The 20064-nt window shown below is 31.6% G+C and overlaps 8 protein-coding genes across 8 annotated transcripts, besides 3 other annotated features; 4 read left to right on the top strand and 4 right to left on the bottom strand.

Moving 5' to 3' along the window:
• Nucleotides 1-2625: part of a mobile genetic element that runs on past the window's edge.
• On the bottom strand, nt 66-722 carry TVAGG3_0507450 (MULE transposase domain-containing protein; the record flags this gene model as incomplete). Its single annotated transcript, XM_001324895.1, has 1 exon — nt 66-722. One exon carries the CDS (start codon nt 720-722, stop codon nt 66-68), a length of 657 nt encoding a protein of 218 aa, XP_001324930.1.
• A 412-nt stretch (nt 2626-3037) lies between the features above and the next one.
• Nucleotides 3038-4309, top strand: TVAGG3_0507430 (guanyl-nucleotide exchange factor protein; the record flags this gene model as incomplete). The annotated part of the gene is made up of 1 exon (XM_001324896.1): nt 3038-4309. One exon carries the CDS (start codon nt 3038-3040, stop codon nt 4307-4309), a length of 1272 nt encoding a protein of 423 aa, XP_001324931.1.
• A 277-nt stretch (nt 4310-4586) lies between these two features.
• On the bottom strand, nt 4587-6713 carry TVAGG3_0507420 (microtubule nucleation by interphase microtubule organizing center; the record flags this gene model as incomplete). Its single annotated transcript, XM_001324897.1, has 1 exon — nt 4587-6713. The coding sequence occupies one exon, from the start codon at nt 6711-6713 to the stop codon at nt 4587-4589; it is 2127 nt and encodes a 708-aa protein (XP_001324932.1).
• Nucleotides 6714-7313: 600 nt separating this feature from the next.
• Nucleotides 7314-9478, top strand: TVAGG3_0507410 (papain family cysteine protease domain containing protein family; the record flags this gene model as incomplete). The annotated part of the gene is made up of 1 exon (XM_001324898.2): nt 7333-9090. The coding sequence occupies one exon, from the start codon at nt 7333-7335 to the stop codon at nt 9088-9090; it is 1758 nt and encodes a 585-aa protein (XP_001324933.1).
• A 202-nt stretch (nt 9479-9680) lies between these two features.
• On the bottom strand, nt 9681-10950 carry TVAGG3_0507400 (uncharacterized protein; the record flags this gene model as incomplete). The annotated part of the gene is made up of 1 exon (XM_001324899.1): nt 9681-10916. One exon carries the CDS (start codon nt 10914-10916, stop codon nt 9681-9683), a length of 1236 nt encoding a protein of 411 aa, XP_001324934.1.
• A 176-nt stretch (nt 10951-11126) lies between these two features.
• On the bottom strand, nt 11127-13070 carry TVAGG3_0507390 (lipoteichoic acid synthase family; the record flags this gene model as incomplete). Its single annotated transcript, XM_001324900.2, has 1 exon — nt 11183-12481. One exon carries the CDS (start codon nt 12479-12481, stop codon nt 11183-11185), a length of 1299 nt encoding a protein of 432 aa, XP_001324935.1.
• Nucleotides 13071-13108: 38 nt separating this feature from the next.
• Nucleotides 13109-13146: a mobile genetic element.
• Nucleotides 13147-14323: 1177 nt separating this feature from the next.
• Nucleotides 14324-14360: a mobile genetic element.
• Nucleotides 14361-14489: 129 nt separating this feature from the next.
• Nucleotides 14490-18005, top strand: TVAGG3_0507360 (uncharacterized protein; the record flags this gene model as incomplete). The annotated part of the gene is made up of 1 exon (XM_001324901.1): nt 14607-17687. The coding sequence occupies one exon, from the start codon at nt 14607-14609 to the stop codon at nt 17685-17687; it is 3081 nt and encodes a 1026-aa protein (XP_001324936.1).
• Nucleotides 18006-18148: 143 nt separating this feature from the next.
• On the top strand, nt 18149-19178 carry TVAGG3_0507350 (pseudouridine 5'-phosphatase protein; the record flags this gene model as incomplete). Its single annotated transcript, XM_001324902.2, has 1 exon — nt 18152-18823. One exon carries the CDS (start codon nt 18152-18154, stop codon nt 18821-18823), a length of 672 nt encoding a protein of 223 aa, XP_001324937.1.
• Nucleotides 19179-20064: the final 886 nt, after the last annotated feature.

The raw sequence follows: 20064 nt of genomic DNA, 5'->3' as shown, positions 1-20064 counted from the left end.
AATTTATTTATAGCATTTTTTACTATACTGTAATAAAAAATTAATTATAATAAATTAAATGTTTATTAAATCAAATGTTTTCTTTGCAATAATATTTTTAATGTTGAGTAAACAATGTTGGGATCAAGTGTATCATTTTTCAGACCTTTCTGAACAGCTTCAAGCATACTGATGCATTCGACTTTTTTAAATTGTGTCATTTCTTCGAAATCTCTTGTGACTTTTTTGATAACTTTAACATTTCTCTCTGAATCCAGACCTTTAATTTGCAACTTAATCAGGAATGAAGGAACAACACTGGAATATAACTCGATGACAAGTTCATCGAGTAGAAGATTTCGCCTTTCTGGGAAGTACTGGTGCTTCAAAACCTTGAAATGTGATTCCGAGATGTTGTTTGTTCCATCTCCTTCATTTCTATAGCGAAGCATCCACCTGTCAAGATGATGGCGCCACTGTCGGTCAAAGTATTCACGGGCAGCAGGTTCCTCATTTAAAATTTCTTCTAAATTGTTGTAAACTTCATCAGGATCAATTTCTTCCTCTTCAGAACCAAAGACCAATAACTTCATTAAGTTATAGAAAGTTTCGAAGTTGGAACGATCTTGAAACTTTTCAGCCTTTCTCATGACAGCGCGCAACACATGAATGCCACACCAAATGATCTGGCATAAGGGGATGGCTGTTTCAACAGCATTTGTGATTTGAGGTGCGCAGTCCATTGAAAAATAAGATGGTTCGCGATTGATGGAGCCAAAATATGCTGTGAGACAAACTTGTATATTTTCACTTGTGTCGGGCCAAACGAAAAATACAAAAACGGAAAAACAATTGATTCCGCGAATTTGCCAGTGACGGCATAAAATGGTATGCGAGAGCGCAAGAGCTTATAATTGGAATCAATGTGATAAGTTTGTATTTGATGTGAAAAAGCATTTGCTTCGAATGGGTCGTAATAGAAAATCATACGATCTGGCTCGTGAATAAACTCGATGAGATCATCTGGAGAATGACTCTTAACCATGTCGACAAAAATTGCAAGAGATGTAACATCATCCGCTGAGAAACGGGTATTGATTGCATGAAGGCGTTTAGAAAACTTTTTTAAAGCATCTGTAGATTGTTGAAACATTTCCGGAATGATCCCACTATCAAATGGGATATTAAGATCTTTGAAACACCTTAATTGTGTGTAAACACGGTCTTGATTTGATTCAAAATATCTTGTTAAATAAGATCTATAAAAATATGATGTAATTTGTTGTGATTTGTTTGGAAAAGGGGCAGAATGATTGTGGGTGTTAATACATTTTCGTATGTGGTACTTGTCATCGGGAAGTGTATCAACAAGGAATCGACATGGACAATTCGGCCACTTACAATTAAATTGGATTTGATTTCTTTCTTTCCTAGTTTTATATGAATAACTACAACCTGCTTGGATTTCTTGTTGCACTCCATACTTAAGCAACTCGATATATGTGAGTTCGTGATCTTGGATCTGCATTAAAATGAAATGATTTGAAAGAATAAAGAATTTTGAATATATTGGTCTTATTTTGATAAGCTTGGTCGTGTTTTGAATAGCTTGGCCATCTAATTCAATTATGATCTTTGAAAATTAGGTGAAATAAAACTAAACATAAATGTAAAACTAGGTATATGAAATTTTGGTTGTACACCACTTGTATGTGCCGGATACCATTGTGTCAAATTTTTTCTGAAATTAACTTTAAAAGTACTAAGTAAGATCATGAGATATAGCAATATATGTTTAAACCAACTTATATTTTGGTTGTACACCACTTGTATGTGCCGGATACCATTGTGTCAAATTTTTTCTGAAATTAACTTTAAAAGTACTAAGTAAGATCATGAGATATAGCAATATATGTTTAAACCAACTTATATTTTGGTTGTACACCACTTGTATGTGCCGGATACCATTGTGTCAAATTTTTTCTGAAATTAACTTTAAAAGTACTAAGTAAGATCATGAGATATAGCAATATATGTTTAAACCAACTTATATTTTGGTTGTACACCACTTGTATGTGCCGGATACCATTGTGTCAAATTTTTTCTGAAATTAACTTTAAAAGTACTAAGTAAGATCATGAGATATAGCAATATATGTTTAAACCAACTTATATTTTGGTTGTACACCACTTGTATGTGCCGGATACCATTGTGTCAAATTTTTTCTGAAATTAACTTTAAAAGTACTAAGTAAGATCATGAGATATAGCAATATATGTTTAAACCAACTTATATTTTGGTTGTACACCACTTGTATGTGCCGGATACCATTGTGTCAAATTTTTTCTGAAATTAACTTTAAAAGTACTAAGTAAGATCATGAGATATAGCAATATATGTTTAAACCAACTTATATTTTGGTTGTACACCACTTGTATGTGCCGGATACCATTGTGTCAAATTTTTTCTGAAATTAACTTTAAAAGTACTAAGTAAGATCATTTATTTTTGCATAATATAATGCCAATATGGTTTCTTTTGATTTTATTTCATTTATAAGCAAATCAGATTTACCCAAAAACTCCACTCCATAAGCGTTCATTTGCTAAATTAAAAAGTGACAATGGGCTAGTCTGTCCCTTTCTCATATTTATCATGTTTCACTAAATCAAATTCTCTCTATGTTATTGATTTGAATGATTTATCACAAAAGTTTGAATATAAACTTAACGAATTTTCAAGAATATTCCATTGCCGCAACGGATTGGCCGTATTTCAAACAAAAACAATGCCATCGCAGGAAGAAATCATTCCAAATAACATTTTATCAAAAGGTCATAATGATGGAACTCCAAAGTTATTGTATATCAACAGAAATAACATTGATCTATTTCTTGCAGATAAAAACAATTACAATCTGTTGAAAGCAACATTTTCATCATTATCAGCAATCAATTGATCATTTATAATAAGAAATCAACCAGAGACAACAGAAGATTGCTTAATTGATTTCGATCTTGTCATTGAATTCTATGATAAATTAAAAGAAACAAATAGAATGGATGAGTTTAATAGAACATTTAAGAACACAGTTAATGATATGCTTATTGATCAAATGACAAATTTAGAAAGTTCTAAACTTAGATTTCTTGTTGTTGCATTACTTCATCCATTAGAAACAGAGAGTGACATTGATTTTTGGAAGACAATAATTAAATACATCACTCGTTCAAATGCAAATGAAACACTCAAACAATGGTTCAAGAATTTTGATCAAGATATTTTGCAAAGAATTGTTAATAGTTTGCTCAAGTTTTTTGATGAACCAAAAGCAAATAAACTCTATACATTCAATCAAGATGTTGCAAGAGTTTTATCGATAATTTACTTCGCAAACAAGGAAAGAAAAAGTCAAATTCTTCCAGTATCTTCTTTCATCCATAAAAATTTCAGCAATAGTTTAAATCCTATTCAAGACTTAAAGAACACTTCAAGTTATATTGAGAATTTTAGTTGGTTCTTTGATATCGAGCAGAAAACAAAGTTCCTCGATCTAAAAATTGAGGATTTTGTCAATCATCTTCCTAATGATACCAAAGACAGACAAACTTTTGAAATTGAAGTCAATCCAAAAGAAGATAATGTTCTTGAAAAATTTAAAATGAAATTGACTCAAAAATCTGATTTTGTAATATTTTTACCGATTGTTATAAGAGATGGCTCTGGTATTCTTGATGGGGGAGATTTACGCAATGAATTCTTTAGTTATATTGAAAAGGAATTGATATCAGGAGATAACCCAATCCTCAAGAAATGTTCAAACAATTATTATTGGTTCAATGAAGATTTCAACGATATTGAAATGCTGAAAATCATCGGCACTATATTTGGATGCATGATTATCAATCATTGGCATCTGGGTTATTCATTTCCTTTATTCTTTTACGAGAAACTATTATATGATGACCCACCAGAGATAGTGGTTATGCCTGATGACAAATCTTCAGATGATGGAATTATCAAATCATCATTAGAGCATGCAGATTCTGAAGAAGATATAAATCGCCATAATGAAAATTCTGAGTCCTCTGATTGTACAGAATTCACCAACGATGAAGATAATAGTTCATCATCAGAAAAGAATGGATCCGAAGGAGAAATTAGTGAAAGTGAAAAAATGAGTGAAAAAGGAAAAATGCAACTTGATGCATTTATTACAGGATTTAGAAAGATTCGAGAAAATTGCATTTTAGAATGTTTCGATCCAAAAGAACTCAAACAATTAATGGAAAGTAGCAAAGTAGAAAAGAATGAAAAATACAATTTTTGATGAAATGCTGTTTACAATGGACTTATAACGCTCTGATGTGAGATCATCAGAGAAATATTTTTTATAATATATTATAATGAGTGTCAGATAAATATATGATAGGGATTCCCTTTGAATAATCTCCAAAATTCAAAAATTAGCTTCACCAGAATTGAAAAAAATAAAACGTAATTTTTGAAATAGAGATGGAGAAGATTTTTATCCAAACAGGATCCCTATATATTTAAGTATAAACAGATATTTTGATATATTTTTTAATTAAAAACAAGAATACAATTTATTTATTAATAAAGTGTGCAACACAAAACTGAAGTCTTGATTCTAGCATCCAAAGTTCTGGAGATACTAGTGTAAGTTCATATAAATCTCTTAGAGCGTCTTGAAAATCGCCTTTAGATTTTGAAATGTTGAAGTTAAACTCACTTCTGATTTCTCGATATTCTCGCATTAGCTTCGCAAAATCTGCTGAATTGTCAGCCAACATGTCTTCCAGTTCAGAAAGATTTCCGATAAAATCTTCTTCAATGATATTATAATCATTGACAACATTCAGTAATATATTTAAAGCATTCTGAAAATCTATAAATTTCTGAATATTGCAAGTGACGAATGTCTCAAGTTTCAATTTGTTGGCTGACATTCTGATCAATGATAAAAGTTTATCAATGTTATCAGCTTGATCAATTCCGATCATTAACTCTCTCTGAATTACTGAAATCACATCCATTGTGAAGAACTCAGAGATAGATCTGACAGCAGTGATAATTGAAAATCTCAATGCTGATTGTAAAACATTAGTGTCGCTGAAATCAATTTTTGAGAATGATGATGCAGACAAACGTGAATTTTGCCAGTTCATCAACAATCTTCTTTCGCAACATTTGAGGGACCAAATGAGACGACCAACTTGAATGTATGAATCAATAATTGAGTCATCCAATATATAAGTCAAATCAGTCGGCGCGTTGTAATGGAGAATTACAGCTTCTGGAGAATTGTCGATTTCGTTTCTCGCAGTCATTTTTACATCAATGCAAAGAGTTGTGTTTTCTGAGGTTCTCTTGTTGATGTAAACAGAATCTTGACATATATCACGTATGACATGATCAAGAAGGGAAATAGGAGCACCTTCATGAAGGAAATTCTCAAAAAGAGAAACAACGAAATCTCCTCTTCGAAGAAGAATAAAGTCTGTGATCGTTTTGATATGACCTGGAAGCCATATGATATTCTTAACTATGTTTAAAACATTCTTCATTGATTCATTCGAATACTTTGAAAGAAGATTTAAATCAAAATTCTTTTCTAAACTTTCTGTTTGTGCATGAAGCATCAAAGATGCACGTGCACCGCCATTTTCCATAGCAATGCGTTTGAAGTATCTAATAAAATTCCATGCTCTTCCGCATGATGCAATTTGAGCAGCAAGAGTATCACTTTTAACGAAAGATGGTATGCGAATAGGCTCTATATAGTATTGGTTATCCCACCAATCGCAGCTTCTGATATGTTCTTCGTTTTCAAGAACAAAGAATTCATTATATGGATCGGCTAGTCTTCCATATAAAACCCAGTCGCAAACAATATCTGTATATGCGCTTTTAGCTTCATTAAAACATTTTTGAGCCACTTTATTTACAGCTGGAGATCCATGATTCGATGCACTTTTTAAGATGGAAAAAATATCTTCGTCTTCATCTGAATTGAGTATAGTGTATGCAATAAAAGCAGCTGCTTCTAATGACTGCTTGATAGGACCACATGAGTATGCCATTAAATTTAATAGTGACATTTCTGATGTAAGTGATTGCATCTCTGTAATATATTCGTTCTTTTCCTTTTGTAGAACTGTCTCGACTGATTGACCAACAATACCGTACAATTTTCCTATTATACTATTCAATGTATCAATGCAAATACAGTTAGACATGATTTTACTTACGCAATTTATGTGATGTGGCATTATCAATCCATCTATCATATATTGATAGTTTTGTATCGTAAAAATTGAAGATTTTCCTCCTTTAAGTAACAAAATTAATTCGCTAACTAGCTGATTTTCTGATATAAAATGACGTGATTTTCTTGTAACTCTTGAAAATTCTGGATTTGCTTTAGTAATGACAAAAGTATTCTTTGTAAATTTTAAAAGATCTAATAATCGATAGATTTGTAGTTTATCTGATGGCATTTTCTTAACAATTACATCTAGTTCGTTAGTTGTTTCTGGTTTTAATTGTTTTTTCCATTTATGCGACCAAGAAATGATTGCATGTGCGTTATGTAACTGTAATTGAGCTTGACAAAATGTTTTACACAGTTTAACAAGCCTTTCTCTCTCATTGTTCGAGATTCCTTTAAACATATTGTCTACAAGTTGGTTTAAAAGTTCATTTTTATTCATTAGTGCACGTTTAATAAATCATTTCGGTATATTTGCTTGAGAATGAGACTTTGCATATCACTTATTGTTTAAGAGAAATTTTTAGATTTTATTTGGCTCTACACAAAGGTATTTTTTTTTAATATGATAAAAGATATAAGCATAATAGTTAAGCATACCTTTGTTGCGTACATTAAAACATATTGGATCATGTTAGATCTCTAATTCAATATATTTAACTTTGATCATCGATAATTCATTAAAAGAGTTACAACATACCTCACACATGCATTTTCATTTGAAAATATGCTATATACGGTTCTATCCTTCTTGAAGCGCACATTATTGATCAGGCATCCCTGGATATTATATTAGTTTCAAATGATCAAAATGGAAAATATCCGACGTACATATGATAGGGAAATATACTTATTCTTAAGAAGAATCATAATACGAGTTGTTTCGAATTCCAAATGAGCAAAATTGTCAAATTCGTACCAGAAATAATGCGCAGGCAAGGTATCTAAGTGTAGTACAAGTTATTAATCTATCAATCATGTTGATGTGTATTTTTGAAGGGGGAAAAAAATCATTTCAACCGCAACATCGGTTGAGAATTGAGAACTTTACAATTTAGCCAATGCTTGATTCTTTAAACTCTACACAAACTCACAATACAGATACACAAGAAAAGCCAAAATGGACTAAGACAAAAATTACTATACTCGTTACTAACATTCTTGCTTTCCTTACATTTATTGCCGTAATTGTATTATCTTACAAAGTTCGTTACGCCATTCCAAACGGACGTCCATCACCATTAGATGATCTTGTTAAGAAATTCTACGATGCTTTACCAGAATCCCTTATTCCAGATTCATTTGCTGTCGATGAAATTTATAGGAATCCAGCCACAAACCAAGCCCAACGTGGAACATGCTGGGCATGGTCTACACTTTACCTTCTTGAAACCCAATATCGTGCTCAAGGCATCAAACAAGGATATCTTAAGCCAGATGAATATGTTAAATTCTCAATGCAAGCATTTGGTGCATTCCTTGGCAATTGGTGCAGAGCTCATCCAGATACAAAGGAATGCCATTACGGTAACTTCCTCAAACCACAGCCATCAACAGATGATGGACAAGTCGAAGGCCTTCCAATCTACTACGAAGACGTAGAGAACCTTTCCAAGTCTATCGTTCCAGATGCTGTTTGCCCATACATTGAAACAGGAAGCCCATCAACAGACTTCAAATGTGACAACCTCGAAGACGCTCTTAAGGCAAATCCAATCTCCTTCAAGATCAAATCATTCGAAACAGCATACGATACTCGCCATATCAAGCAACTTCTCTATACAAAGCAGCGCCCACTCGGAATTGGCATTCCTCTTGGTTCCATTGCTTACTACGTATCATGTGATGATCCAAACTTCGCCAACCTCGAGCAGTGCACCAAGAAATCCTTCCTTTGCCCAGATTCCCAGACAGAAGACAAATATTGCGCTAAATTACTCTTCTACGGCTACACATCCGATGGCACATTCGTTTCCATCGGCAAGGCCATCCGCCAGAACTCAATTGGTGGCCATGCAATGAATGTTGTCGGATACAACGACAATTGGCGCTACAACAACCGCTTTACCACCAACAATTCCGTTCAGAACTCCAAGGGCTGCTTCATCCTCCACAACTCATGGGGCTCTGGCGGTCATTCTATCGAATATTTGATGGGCCGTCGTACAGTCGAGAACGAAATGACACAATGTCCAAACGTTCTTGGTCCAGAGAGCTGGATCCCAGCCACAATCGATTGCATTACTCAAAACAACAAAAATGTTACTAAATGCTCCAATGATATCGAGCGCGTCAGAGGAAAAGGCTTTGCCAACCACGCAGACCTTCTCAACTGCTCGCACGTATTCGCTGGAGCCGCAACTGACTTCCCAACCTGCCAATTCAATCACAGTTACGTACTCAAGCGCAAAGCAGACGACACAATCGATACTTACGAACTTCCTAATGGACTCCACTCCACAGGATTCATCACATGGAGCGAGGAAGATCCAACACCGAAGGAAGTCAGAATCGAGACTGTTCCTTTCTGGGCTCTCAACAGATACCTCAAACCAGTCGATGCTGCTAAGTATCCAAACAACGACCAGGAGTGCGGCTTTTACGCCCTTCCTTACCAGATGGTCGAGAACATGAGGAGAAGAGCTTACGACCTCTTCGACAACTTCAAGGTCTCTGATATAGAGATTGAGTTCGACGAACACTCATACGCAAGAAGCCCTGAGTCATGGAAGTACGACACTAAGTACTTGAACGCTTCTACTTACAAACAGCACGATACCGTCTTCGATGGAGCGCTTCCGTTCGATCTCGTCTATTAAGTTTTGATTCTATTTATTTTTGCTTTATATCTTAAAATAAAAGTTTAATTCAGTATATATAATTGTGATTAATAATGATTTCTGAGTTTAAAATATTGAAATTTAAAAATTATAGCTTATATGAATTCGCAGACAAATGGTAGTGTTTAATGAAGCTTCTATGAGTTATGTGTGCACGTTTAACCATGAAATTCAAGAATAATAGCAATATAAAATCAGTATTGTATCTATTCTGCAAAAAATGAGACTAACTTTAAGAGATGTTTGATCATTTGGACAACATATTTTATCTTTTTTACATAGGAATTCCATAAATATTTGAGCTATATCTATTTGCAAAATATCATGCCAATTAATCTTCACCGAATTGGGGATAACTGATGTGTGGACTAAATCGGCAAAAATTACTAAAAATCATTCCTAATAATACAATATTCTAAATACAAATAAGGAGAAGAGATAAAAAATCAAGTAGAATTTGAACTTTCTTGTTGTTGTGAATTAAATATATTATTGATTGACTAAAAAAACAAAATACCAAATTTTATAAAATCTAAATAACAAAAAACAAATAACAGAATATTAAAATATTATGTCTGAAATGCTTGGATTTCTGCAGATTTCCTCTTGGTTATTACTGCATAAATTAATATTGGTCCCATTATCGAAATCGTAACAATTAGTAAGAACTGATGCACATACAGTGACTTTGGAAGCCATACTATAGTGGGAGTTGGTGCTCTCGATGGGTAAACAATCTGTGATGGCGAAGGAGAAGGAGTTCTTACAGGAGGATCAGTATAAAAGCCACATAATCTGTAGTCATTGAAACTATTGAACTGTGAATATGTAACGTTAAATCTGCACTTAGGGAATTTAACTTCTCCCTTCAAATATCCGAAATGAGATTTCGGAGCGTCAAAATAACAATTTCCGAAGATTATTAACCCGCCTTCTTCAGTTCTGAAGGTATATTCAAGAGAATAGTTGAAATTATCCTGGAAATATGAGTAGGTTATGTAGATTGGAGATTCAAATGAAACAACAATGGGAGTTTGCCGTAAATTGTTGTTAATAACATTTGAATATGATAGGTATATATCAAAAGAGCTGTAAACTTCAAGAAAACTCGGTCCATAGTTAGTTCTGAAATCGCATCTTGAAATTGCAGCATCATAAAGCTTTTGTAGTGTAATAAATCCACTCTGAAGTACTCTGTTTTGTGTAAAGTTCGTATTCATGAGATCTAAAGATACAAATTCGAATTTTACTTGATCTTTTTCGCTTTTTGGAATAATTGCACCACAAAATGTAATAAAACTTGCTGTAATGTTAGCTCTCGCTTTCGAAGCAGTTGTTGTTATTTGAAAGGCCATACAAGTTTTTGAAGCTCTGCAGTCTAAAAGACAGAGAGATCTACCAACGCATAACTTTGCTGACGAAAAGAATGCGCCACATCTCTGTTTCGCGTAACACCATTGAAACTGTGACTGAAACATTTTTAATTTTCCTTTCTTCAAGTTGTAAAAGATAGCACCGCCCATAGCACCTGGGTGTTGGTTCGATATTCTGATAAAACTGCACCTGTTGATAATAACGAGCTGTTCTGATGAAAAATCTTCTGGAAGCGCTGCGAATTTATTCTTAATTTCGATTGAATTAACTGATATAGCAGAATCTAAGAACTTTGTGAATGTAGATTTATAAAAATTGGCAGAATCTAAGGATGAAAAAAACGGATTCTCGAATTTCTTTGCAACTATTTCGGAGAATTTATAGTTTGACTGCAGAAATCTCTTTCCCGTAAACATAGGCCCGTTTTTCATATTAGAAAGCCTTAGACAGGAAAGAGAAATATTCATCTAAATTCTGAAGAAAAAAAAACTGTTTTGAATGAAATCTACTGCTATTCTAAGATTTTCGATCTGATCTTGAAGCTAATGAAATAGATACAAGCTGATTCATCTATACAATCCAATAAATATGAATTAAGTCATATTTCACTCATATTCCACAAAAATTAATAAGACTTTTAGTGAAAAACAAACAATATATAATATTTATTCCAATACAAGCTAAACAGTTACTGATACTATGCAGTAAAATTAGCATATGTCGTATCTAATGAATAATCACTTAAGCTAATACAAGGAACATCCAATTCACAGTTTATAGATTTGTGGTTGATTACAGTATCGTACCAAAACGATATCTGATTAAAACTTTTTTCAAATTTTTCTTCATATTTCTCAAGCCCTGTTGGCAAATCCGAAAATAGACTTACTCCCATTCCTAATTGATTTCCTTTGATTTTAACTCCAGCGGCATTCAATACTGTTGGTAATAAATCAAAAACAGTAAATAATCTCTTATGAGTTCTATTTGTTTTCATTTCTGAATTGAGAATAACATTATAAGACTTTTTGACATAGTTATGAGCTTTAGCCATTCTCTTATAATTCTTATCTCTTGAAATGTGATCTCCATAAATCAAAAACACAGTGTTATTATACCATCTTTGGTTCTTTGCCCAATCTAAGAAGTTTTTCAGTTGCCGATCAGCGCATTCAATTGATCTTGTTGCTGCATCAGATTTTGTATCTGGACATAAATCGCAAATATGTCCTGGTTCATGGGTATCCAATGTACACATGAATGCCATGAAAGATTGATTCAAAGAAGAAAGATATTTCAACTCATTTTTGAAAAATTCATATGTATATTTATCTTCTAACCATTGAGAAGTTCTTCTTATATCTCTATTCGAAAATATGCGTTGGAATTGATGGAAATCAAATATATGACCATATCCGAAATCACCTATTCCTGTACCAAAAGTTGCTGATGTTATATATCCTTCTTCTTTCAAAATATCGCTTAAACAAGTAAAATGATTCAAAAAGCCATCAGTATGTTCTCTCCGATCATTCTTACCCATATAAGGAACACCACATAAAGCACCAAATGCACTTGCAAGTGTAAAATCAAGACGAGGAGGTATAGACATTCCGCCAAGATTTGGAGACTTCAAATGTGAAAAATGAACATTATTTTTATCTAATGCTAAATCTTCCATGAAAGGAATGATTTCTCTATCGAAACAACCACCGTATTTTTCATGAAACACAACAGTATCAAGTGATTCAAGTGAAATATAAATAATATTCTTCTTTTTCTTTGGAAAACTTAATAAAGTTGTATTTGGAATAATAATATGATCAAAAATGAGAGAATTTGGATCTGCCTCAGGTACTGGTCTAACAATCATACAGTAAAAACAAATGGCGGATGCAATATAAGGCAAAGGAAGCATTCTGAAAGATAAATGATGAACTTTTTTGGAATGTCCGATTTTGTAATAATATTCGGTGAGATTAAAGAATACTACCATGAATATTATCGATATTATGAAACATGGAATTGCATATTCTAATAAATAGGATAATATTATCGGTAAATTGTCATCGTACTCAGTTCCTTGACGAATTAATTGGTAAAATTGATCTTCATATAGTATACCAACGGATTCATAAACGTTTTTGAAAAAGGCAATTAAAAATGAAAATAATGTGGACAAAATAATTGATTCGGCAACTATATAGAAAGAATAAGTATCAGAAATGCCTGCTTCATCAATTTCGTGATCATTAAGTCGTTTGCTCCAAATAAAATACCCTGTAAATGCTGCAAAGATTTGTAAAAAAAGAAATAGTGGAAAGGAAAAGTTACTCCAAAGGAAAACATCTTTAAAAGGAGCAGGAACAAAAAATGATAGCATCCAAGTTATGACAAAAAACAGTTTCCAATTCCAATTTGAAGGTAGAAAACGTTTGAAGCTGAATGATGCGAGTTCTCCTTTTTTGATTATAGAGAAGAAAGTATAAACATTTATAGTTACCAGGTAGTAACATATAAATGAGACTATGAAATTCATTTTCCAAAGAAAAGAAAGGATTTGTAAACTATTTAATTAAATCGACTTTTGAGAATAGCCAATTTTGCGAAATCCTTCACATAATGTTGTAAACAGAAATTCATCAAAAGTGACACCTCAGAAAAGCTAAAATATTGAATTTTTGGAACTTTAGATAGAGCACGTTTTTAAATATTAATTAAAGTAAATGTATATTTTGTAAAGATTCTTTTTAATAAAAAAATAAAATTTTGAAGAAGAACACAAAATCTTCTGAAAAATAATATCACATAAACTCATATTATTTTCTAATATATAACTATTTTATATAAAAATCAAATTCAATGATCTTAAAAGCGAAGGATAAACCTCAAAATTTACGAATATAATGAGTGGGAATATAATGCTTATCTATCATAAAACCATATGAAATATCAATTTTTGCTTTACGCCTAATTTTTGACGACAATTAGCAAAAAATGTTAAATGTTAACACTCAGTCCATTTGAATATGAAAAATAAAATTGACTTTGATTAAATGTTTTTATTTATCATGCAATTCTTCTTGCGACCAAAGATTTGAATAAAATTTCAAAAAATAAGATAGCTTAAAAAATAATATACGGTAGTGTTTACTAATAGATGAATAGTATATAAATTCTATTAAAATGGATTTGATTCAAAAAATATAAAACCAAAAATAATTGTTATAATTTAAATGAAGAAGTAATTTAAAACGATTTTATTTATGATCAAATTTTATATATTTTTTTGGATCAAATCCATTTTAATAGAATTTATATACTATTCATCTATTAGTAAACACTACCGTATATTATTTTTTAAGCTATCTTATTTTTTGAAATTTTATTCAAATCTTTGGTCGCAAGAAGAATTGCATGATAAATAAAAACATTTAATCAAAGTCAATTTTATTTTTCATATTCAAATGGACTGAGTGTTAACATTTAACATTTTTTGCTAATTGTCGTCAAAAATTAGGCGTAAAGCAAAAATTGATATTTCATATGGTTTTATGATAGATAAGCATTATATTCCCACTCATTATATTCGTAAATTTTGAGGTTTATCCTTCGCTTTTAAGATCATTGAATTTGATTTTTATATAAAATAGTTATATATTAGAAAATAATATGAGTTTATGTGATATTATTTTTCAGAAGATTTCATTCTATATGCCTATGAAAAGTACTCTCAAAACTAACTTTTTCCTAATTATAATTAAATCTAGAATATTGTATTATGCTTAGTATTATTTCATTTTTCTCATTCAATTTAGAATTTACAAATGTCAAAAAATTGAGAGCTGTCACTTTTGATGAATTTCTGTTTATTACACATAATTCTTTAAAATTATAGTAATATTCAGGTTATCGTATTACTGTTTTTGAATTTAAAATTATCGTAAACTATTCAAATGAAAGTTGCCATTGTTAATGAGCTATTTTCGAATCATATTACAGCACTTGCATTATAGTAAATGTATACTGCTTATTGCACGCAGAGAAATGCATAATTTTTCTTTTTACACAGATTTATGAGCAAATTGAGGGTTCTAAACGTACAAATTTTTGTAAACTAAATGAAAAATTTGCCCAAAACAAATAACCGGGCACAAAGTTCAATTAAACCTTTTATTCCTGCAACACAGAATGCTATACATCAACAGGCAAGTACTACAACAATTAAATCTGCAAGAAGAAAAGAATCAAAATCTTCAATTTCTAAAAAGCAGAAAAAATCATCAGAATCTACGCGAGATGTTGAATCTAAGATTCAATCGTTGAAATCGTTACTTAGAACTCTTGCTGATAAAATAGAGACATTGATACAAAAAAATCATTCTTATATCTTAGTAGATACAAACTTTCTTCAAAAAGCAAAGAATTTACAGCAGGTTTTTCAACCTCTTTTCGATGAAATTATGAATATTTATCATAAATTTGATGCTTGCACCTCTCAAGATGACTATTGTAGAATAAGTCTAACTACATTAAAGCAGATTTCTCTTCATGTTCTTCAAAGGTGGAAGGAATTTCGTGCTTTGATTAATTTAATTAAAAATGATGGATTAAAATCTCTTACAGACTACGTAAATAAGCAATTTAGCAAAATTGAGCGTGATGTTAACTCAATTACTACACGCCCAAGAAAGACTTGCAGTAGAACAGGGGAATTATTGAAATCTGGTCAGAATATAATAGAATTAATGTCACATAATAAGAATGCAATTCAAAGTATGTTAATTGATAGAGAAATTATGCGAAACGCACCTGATTTAGAAGAAACACAAATTAATGATCTGAGAAATTTTATTAAAATCTACAATGACGTAGCATTTCAAATGTTCACTTTTAGTGGATATATGCAAACTGAATTACAAGCATTCAGAACTGATTTCAACACATATTGCGGAGAAATTTTGTGTTCAATACATTGTGGATTTTCTTTTGAAGCAGATATGAAAGGGATTCTTGAAACATCAGATTCTTTTCATGACATTCTCTCAGACATTCTTCAAGCTGTGAAACTCCCAGAAATTGTCATTAGAGAGGCTCAAGAAGCCAAAATTTTGGAAGAAAATATGATGAAATCACAACCAAGTCATATTTTTGATAAAATCATTGAATTTACAAGAGATGATTTACTCAAAACAGACATTTCTAAAGCAGCAAAATTAGATCTTTTCATTGATAACATATCACAGCAATTAGGATTAGATATTGAGCCAAATGAAGATATTACAGTTCGTCTCCAAAAATTCGGTGATTGTTTCGTAGAAAAATTAAATTTAATCGAAACACAGCAGCGTGAAACAGACTCTTATATAAAGAAAATACATGCTCAGAGTGAAAAAATCCAAGAGATGATTCAAGACAGAGCAGAAACAATGAATTTACACAAAGAAGAAATCGATGGTTTACAGGAAAAAATCGCAAATTTGAAAGATGAAATTTCTCAACTAGAAAAGGATAAAAAACAACAGTTTGAACAACTAACACATCAAAGACAAATCATATTCCAACTTAGACACAAAAACAATGAAATAACTTGCTCGAATTTCTCGAATCAAGTCTCTCAACAGATGTCTAAAATCATGAGAGAAGTTGAAGGAATTGAAAATTTAATTCCTAAGGATGAAGAGGTTCAAGAAAAGAAGAAAATGGATATTTTTGTATTAGAAAAGCGAACTAACAAAACAAATGAATATGAATCGATAATAAGAGAAAGCAAAAGAAAAATTAAAACAACAATTGATCTTCCAAAGAATCTGTCTTTCCCTCAGGCAATTGATTATTTCATTGAAGAATATAACAAATTGAAAAATAATTTTAACACTTTAACAGAAGAACACGCGAATTTATGTGCAAATAACAATGATCTGCAGGATAAATACAAGAAACTTCTTCAAGATATAGCAGAAAGCATTAGAAAATTTGGAGGAAATCCTGATAACATAGATGACCCAGAAGCGTTGATTAGAAAACTTTATGAAACAATTGAAAATATGAAGAGGAGTTTTGATGATAAAATAAGAGATGCCATTCAAAAAACTAAGTTGCAACTGAGAAATGAAATGAAAGAATTACTTGATATGATGCGTGAGATTGTTCCTGATAGTCCAAATGAAAATCAGGATAACATATTTGTTCGTAAATTCAAAGTTATTCTGGCAAAATATAGAACTTTGGAGTATAACTTAAACAAAGCAAATAATTTACTCAAAGTTGTTGAGAAATGGATGAATCAGAAAACAGATTTCCAAACAGATGGAATGCCACAAGATCAATCTTTAGTAATGATGATGAAAGCCATTGATGAAATGCCTAATCCTCTCCAACCTGTTGTTGATAGACTTGAAACAGAGTTGAAGCTTGCAAGATTCACTTTTAATTCTGTTTACAAACGTTTAGCAGAAGAAAAGAAACCAGAAAATGATACAGCGCCAGAAGATCTTGACTTAGTTGATATTTCATCTTCAATACAGTCAATGATTGATGATGTTTGTGATAATGCTCATGCAAGAGAATTTATTATCAAGCAGCAAAAAGAAGCAATCAACAGTGGAAGAGAAACATTGAGAAATGTTGTTTCCGATTTGGCTCAAACTCTCATGCATAATGAAATTATTCCAGAAAACATGGAATATGAACAATTATTAAATTCTTTAACACTTCTTGTTCATGAAATATGCTCTCCAGAAGGAAACAATAGCTTTATTGCTATTGAGATTCTCAACAGAATGACATATGATGCAAGAAGATTCATTGATTCCCAATTGCCGCCAAAACCATCAAAATATATTCCTGTAATGATGGAACAATTTGTGAAACAAGCACGAACTGTTTTAACAATAGAACGGCTGAGAAGACCTTTGAAAGAATTATTTGCACAATTCGATTTCAATTACTCAACATTTGATCCTCATACAGCTGATTTCCTTGCTATCAGAGATAAAATATTTGCTCTCCACCAAATTGTTCAGCAAACATTTTCAGCAGGCTTGATTGAATCAAATGTCTTTGTTGTTCAACGTTTATTAGCATTAACATCATTATTCTTGTCATCTGATGTTGCTTTAACTTATAACACAGAGCCAACAAAATCAAAAGCTAAATTCAGAGATGATCTTGATCTCATTCAGATTAAGCTATTAGTATAATAATATTTATTTGATATATATCTAAATATTTGTTTGTATTTTGTATTGATTATGCATACCATCTCTTATTTTTTAGAATTGCATTGCACAATGTGTATAATTCACAATTTGATGATCAAATTTTTTTATTAGTATAGTACGGTACGCTTTATTATAAATGGAATCGTTCAGTATATCTTCATAGGCTTCATTCCTGCTGAGATTGATGTACCAATAGCAAACTTTTTGTAATCTAATTTTATATTTAAGTTTTATTTGTTTTATTTCAAGAATATAGCATGCATCTTGTTTTGAAGTAGAATCTATCGAAATTTCCTCAATCCGACAAATAGGACACTAAAATTCAAGAGTTTTCCTGACAACATTGAATATAAAATTGGTAAAATTTATGTACTTACTATCTAGATTATAATTCCGTAAAAACAATTGATTGTTTATTGTATATGAAATGAAAAAGTGTCACTATGCTTCACGAAACTCCTATCAAGCTTATCATCTTCGATAACGATGGCACACTCATGAATACAGAGTGGGTTTACTCCGTTGCACACAAAATTTGCACCGGATATGATATTGAGTGGGATTTCAAAGTTAATCTCATGGGAAAAACACCAATTGAAGCCTGCAGATTAACGTGCGAGCATTACCATCTTACGGAATCACCAGAATCCCTTTGTGAACGCCGTACAAAGATTGTTGACCAATATTGGCCAACAATTCCTTTAATGCCGGGCGCACAGGCTCTTGTCGATGAATTAAAGAAGCGTGGCATTAAGTTATCAATTGCTACAGCATCAAACAGACCAGGTTTTACATTGAAATCATCTGGCCATAAGGATTTTGTTGCAATGATGGACGTAACAGTCTGTGGTGATGAAGTCGAGCATGGAAAACCAGCTCCAGATCTTTTCCTTGCTGCTCTTGCTAAATTCCCAGGAATTAAGCCAGAAGAGGCTCTTGTTTTTGAAGATTCTCCACTTGGAATTAAGGCTGCTAACCTTGCTGGAATGCCTTCTGTTTTTGTTCCAGATGAGCACCTCGATATCGAAAAATCTCTTGCAGATCAACAAGCTGTTCCAACATACATCATTGATTCACTTGAGCACTTCGATTTTAATAAATTCAAATGGGCATAAATTCTCTATTTTATGCATCAGAAATAAAATACAGTAAACTTCTATTTTATAATATAATTTTAAAGAAACTAAAGGTATATACTCTACAATAACTCCATTGGCACTCTTTAAAATTGCCAACATTTTTTTTGCTGGGAAACTTAAATGTTGAAACTCAGCTGGATTATATAATTTCAAATTTTCCATGGCTGCAAAGGAAGTTGTGGATGAAATTGTCCAAGATCTTATGGCAAAATATAGCTTTTATCAGGAATCAATGACACCATTCATGCGTATCAAAACAAAAGATATCAATGAATTGAAACAAATTTATCAAATGATTAAAACAAAATTTCTTGAAAATACAACTTTTCGGCCAGAAATGTTATATATATGCATTGATAATGCATACAAATATAATAATCTTTATTTAAGTTCATATTGGTTCATTTTCAAAATGATTTATGAAGACTTTAAAATAACTCCAAAGAATATTATTTTCGATCCTATTCTACATTACTTCTTTTATAAAGAATATGGAATTCTTTTAGATGAAAAATATCGAGAAAGATTTAAAAAATATGAAAATGAAAATCTATCTATGAACATTTTTGAAGACCATTCAATTTACATGGCGATCATGAATGATGAGAAAGATTCATTTATTACATTCATAGAAAGTGATGGATTCAACAAAGATAAAAAGCTCTTCAATGATTTATTTCCGGAATCAAAAACTGGGTATTCATTTCTTGAATTATGCTGTTATTATGGAGCAGTTAATTGTTTTAAGATACTAAGAACAAAGTTCAATTCAGAAATTACTGAAAAATGTCTCCATTTTTCGTTTTTGAGCGGAAACCAAGAAATTATGTTTGAATGTTTGAAAGTTCAATGTCCAGAAGAAGAATGCATGAAATATGCAATTATATCTTACAACATCGACTTTGTTTCATATTTGAGCAATGAATATGAAATTGAGGTTGATCCATTCATTTGCGTACAGTGGATGAATATTTATGCATTTTTTGTTAATCTAGGTTTCACAAATGATTTGAAGAAATGTTTTCTTTATTCTCCTCTGTTTTTCATGCCTGATTTGGTTGATTATTTGTTGCTATATATTTCAGATATTAATATAAAAAATGAAAATGGCAACAATATTCTTCGCTATGCAATAGGCACTGGTGTTCCAGAAATGGTTGAACACGTTATTCTACTTGGAGCAGATGTTAATGCAAAAAATAATAATGGGCAAACTA

This window comes from Trichomonas vaginalis, chromosome II, assembly GCF_026262505.1.
Source record: "Trichomonas vaginalis G3 chromosome II, whole genome shotgun sequence".
NCBI classification, from domain to species: Eukaryota; Parabasalia; order Trichomonadida; family Trichomonadidae; genus Trichomonas; species Trichomonas vaginalis.
Note: the sequence above shows the minus strand (reverse complement) of the source record. Positions and strands in the feature narration are given on the sequence as shown.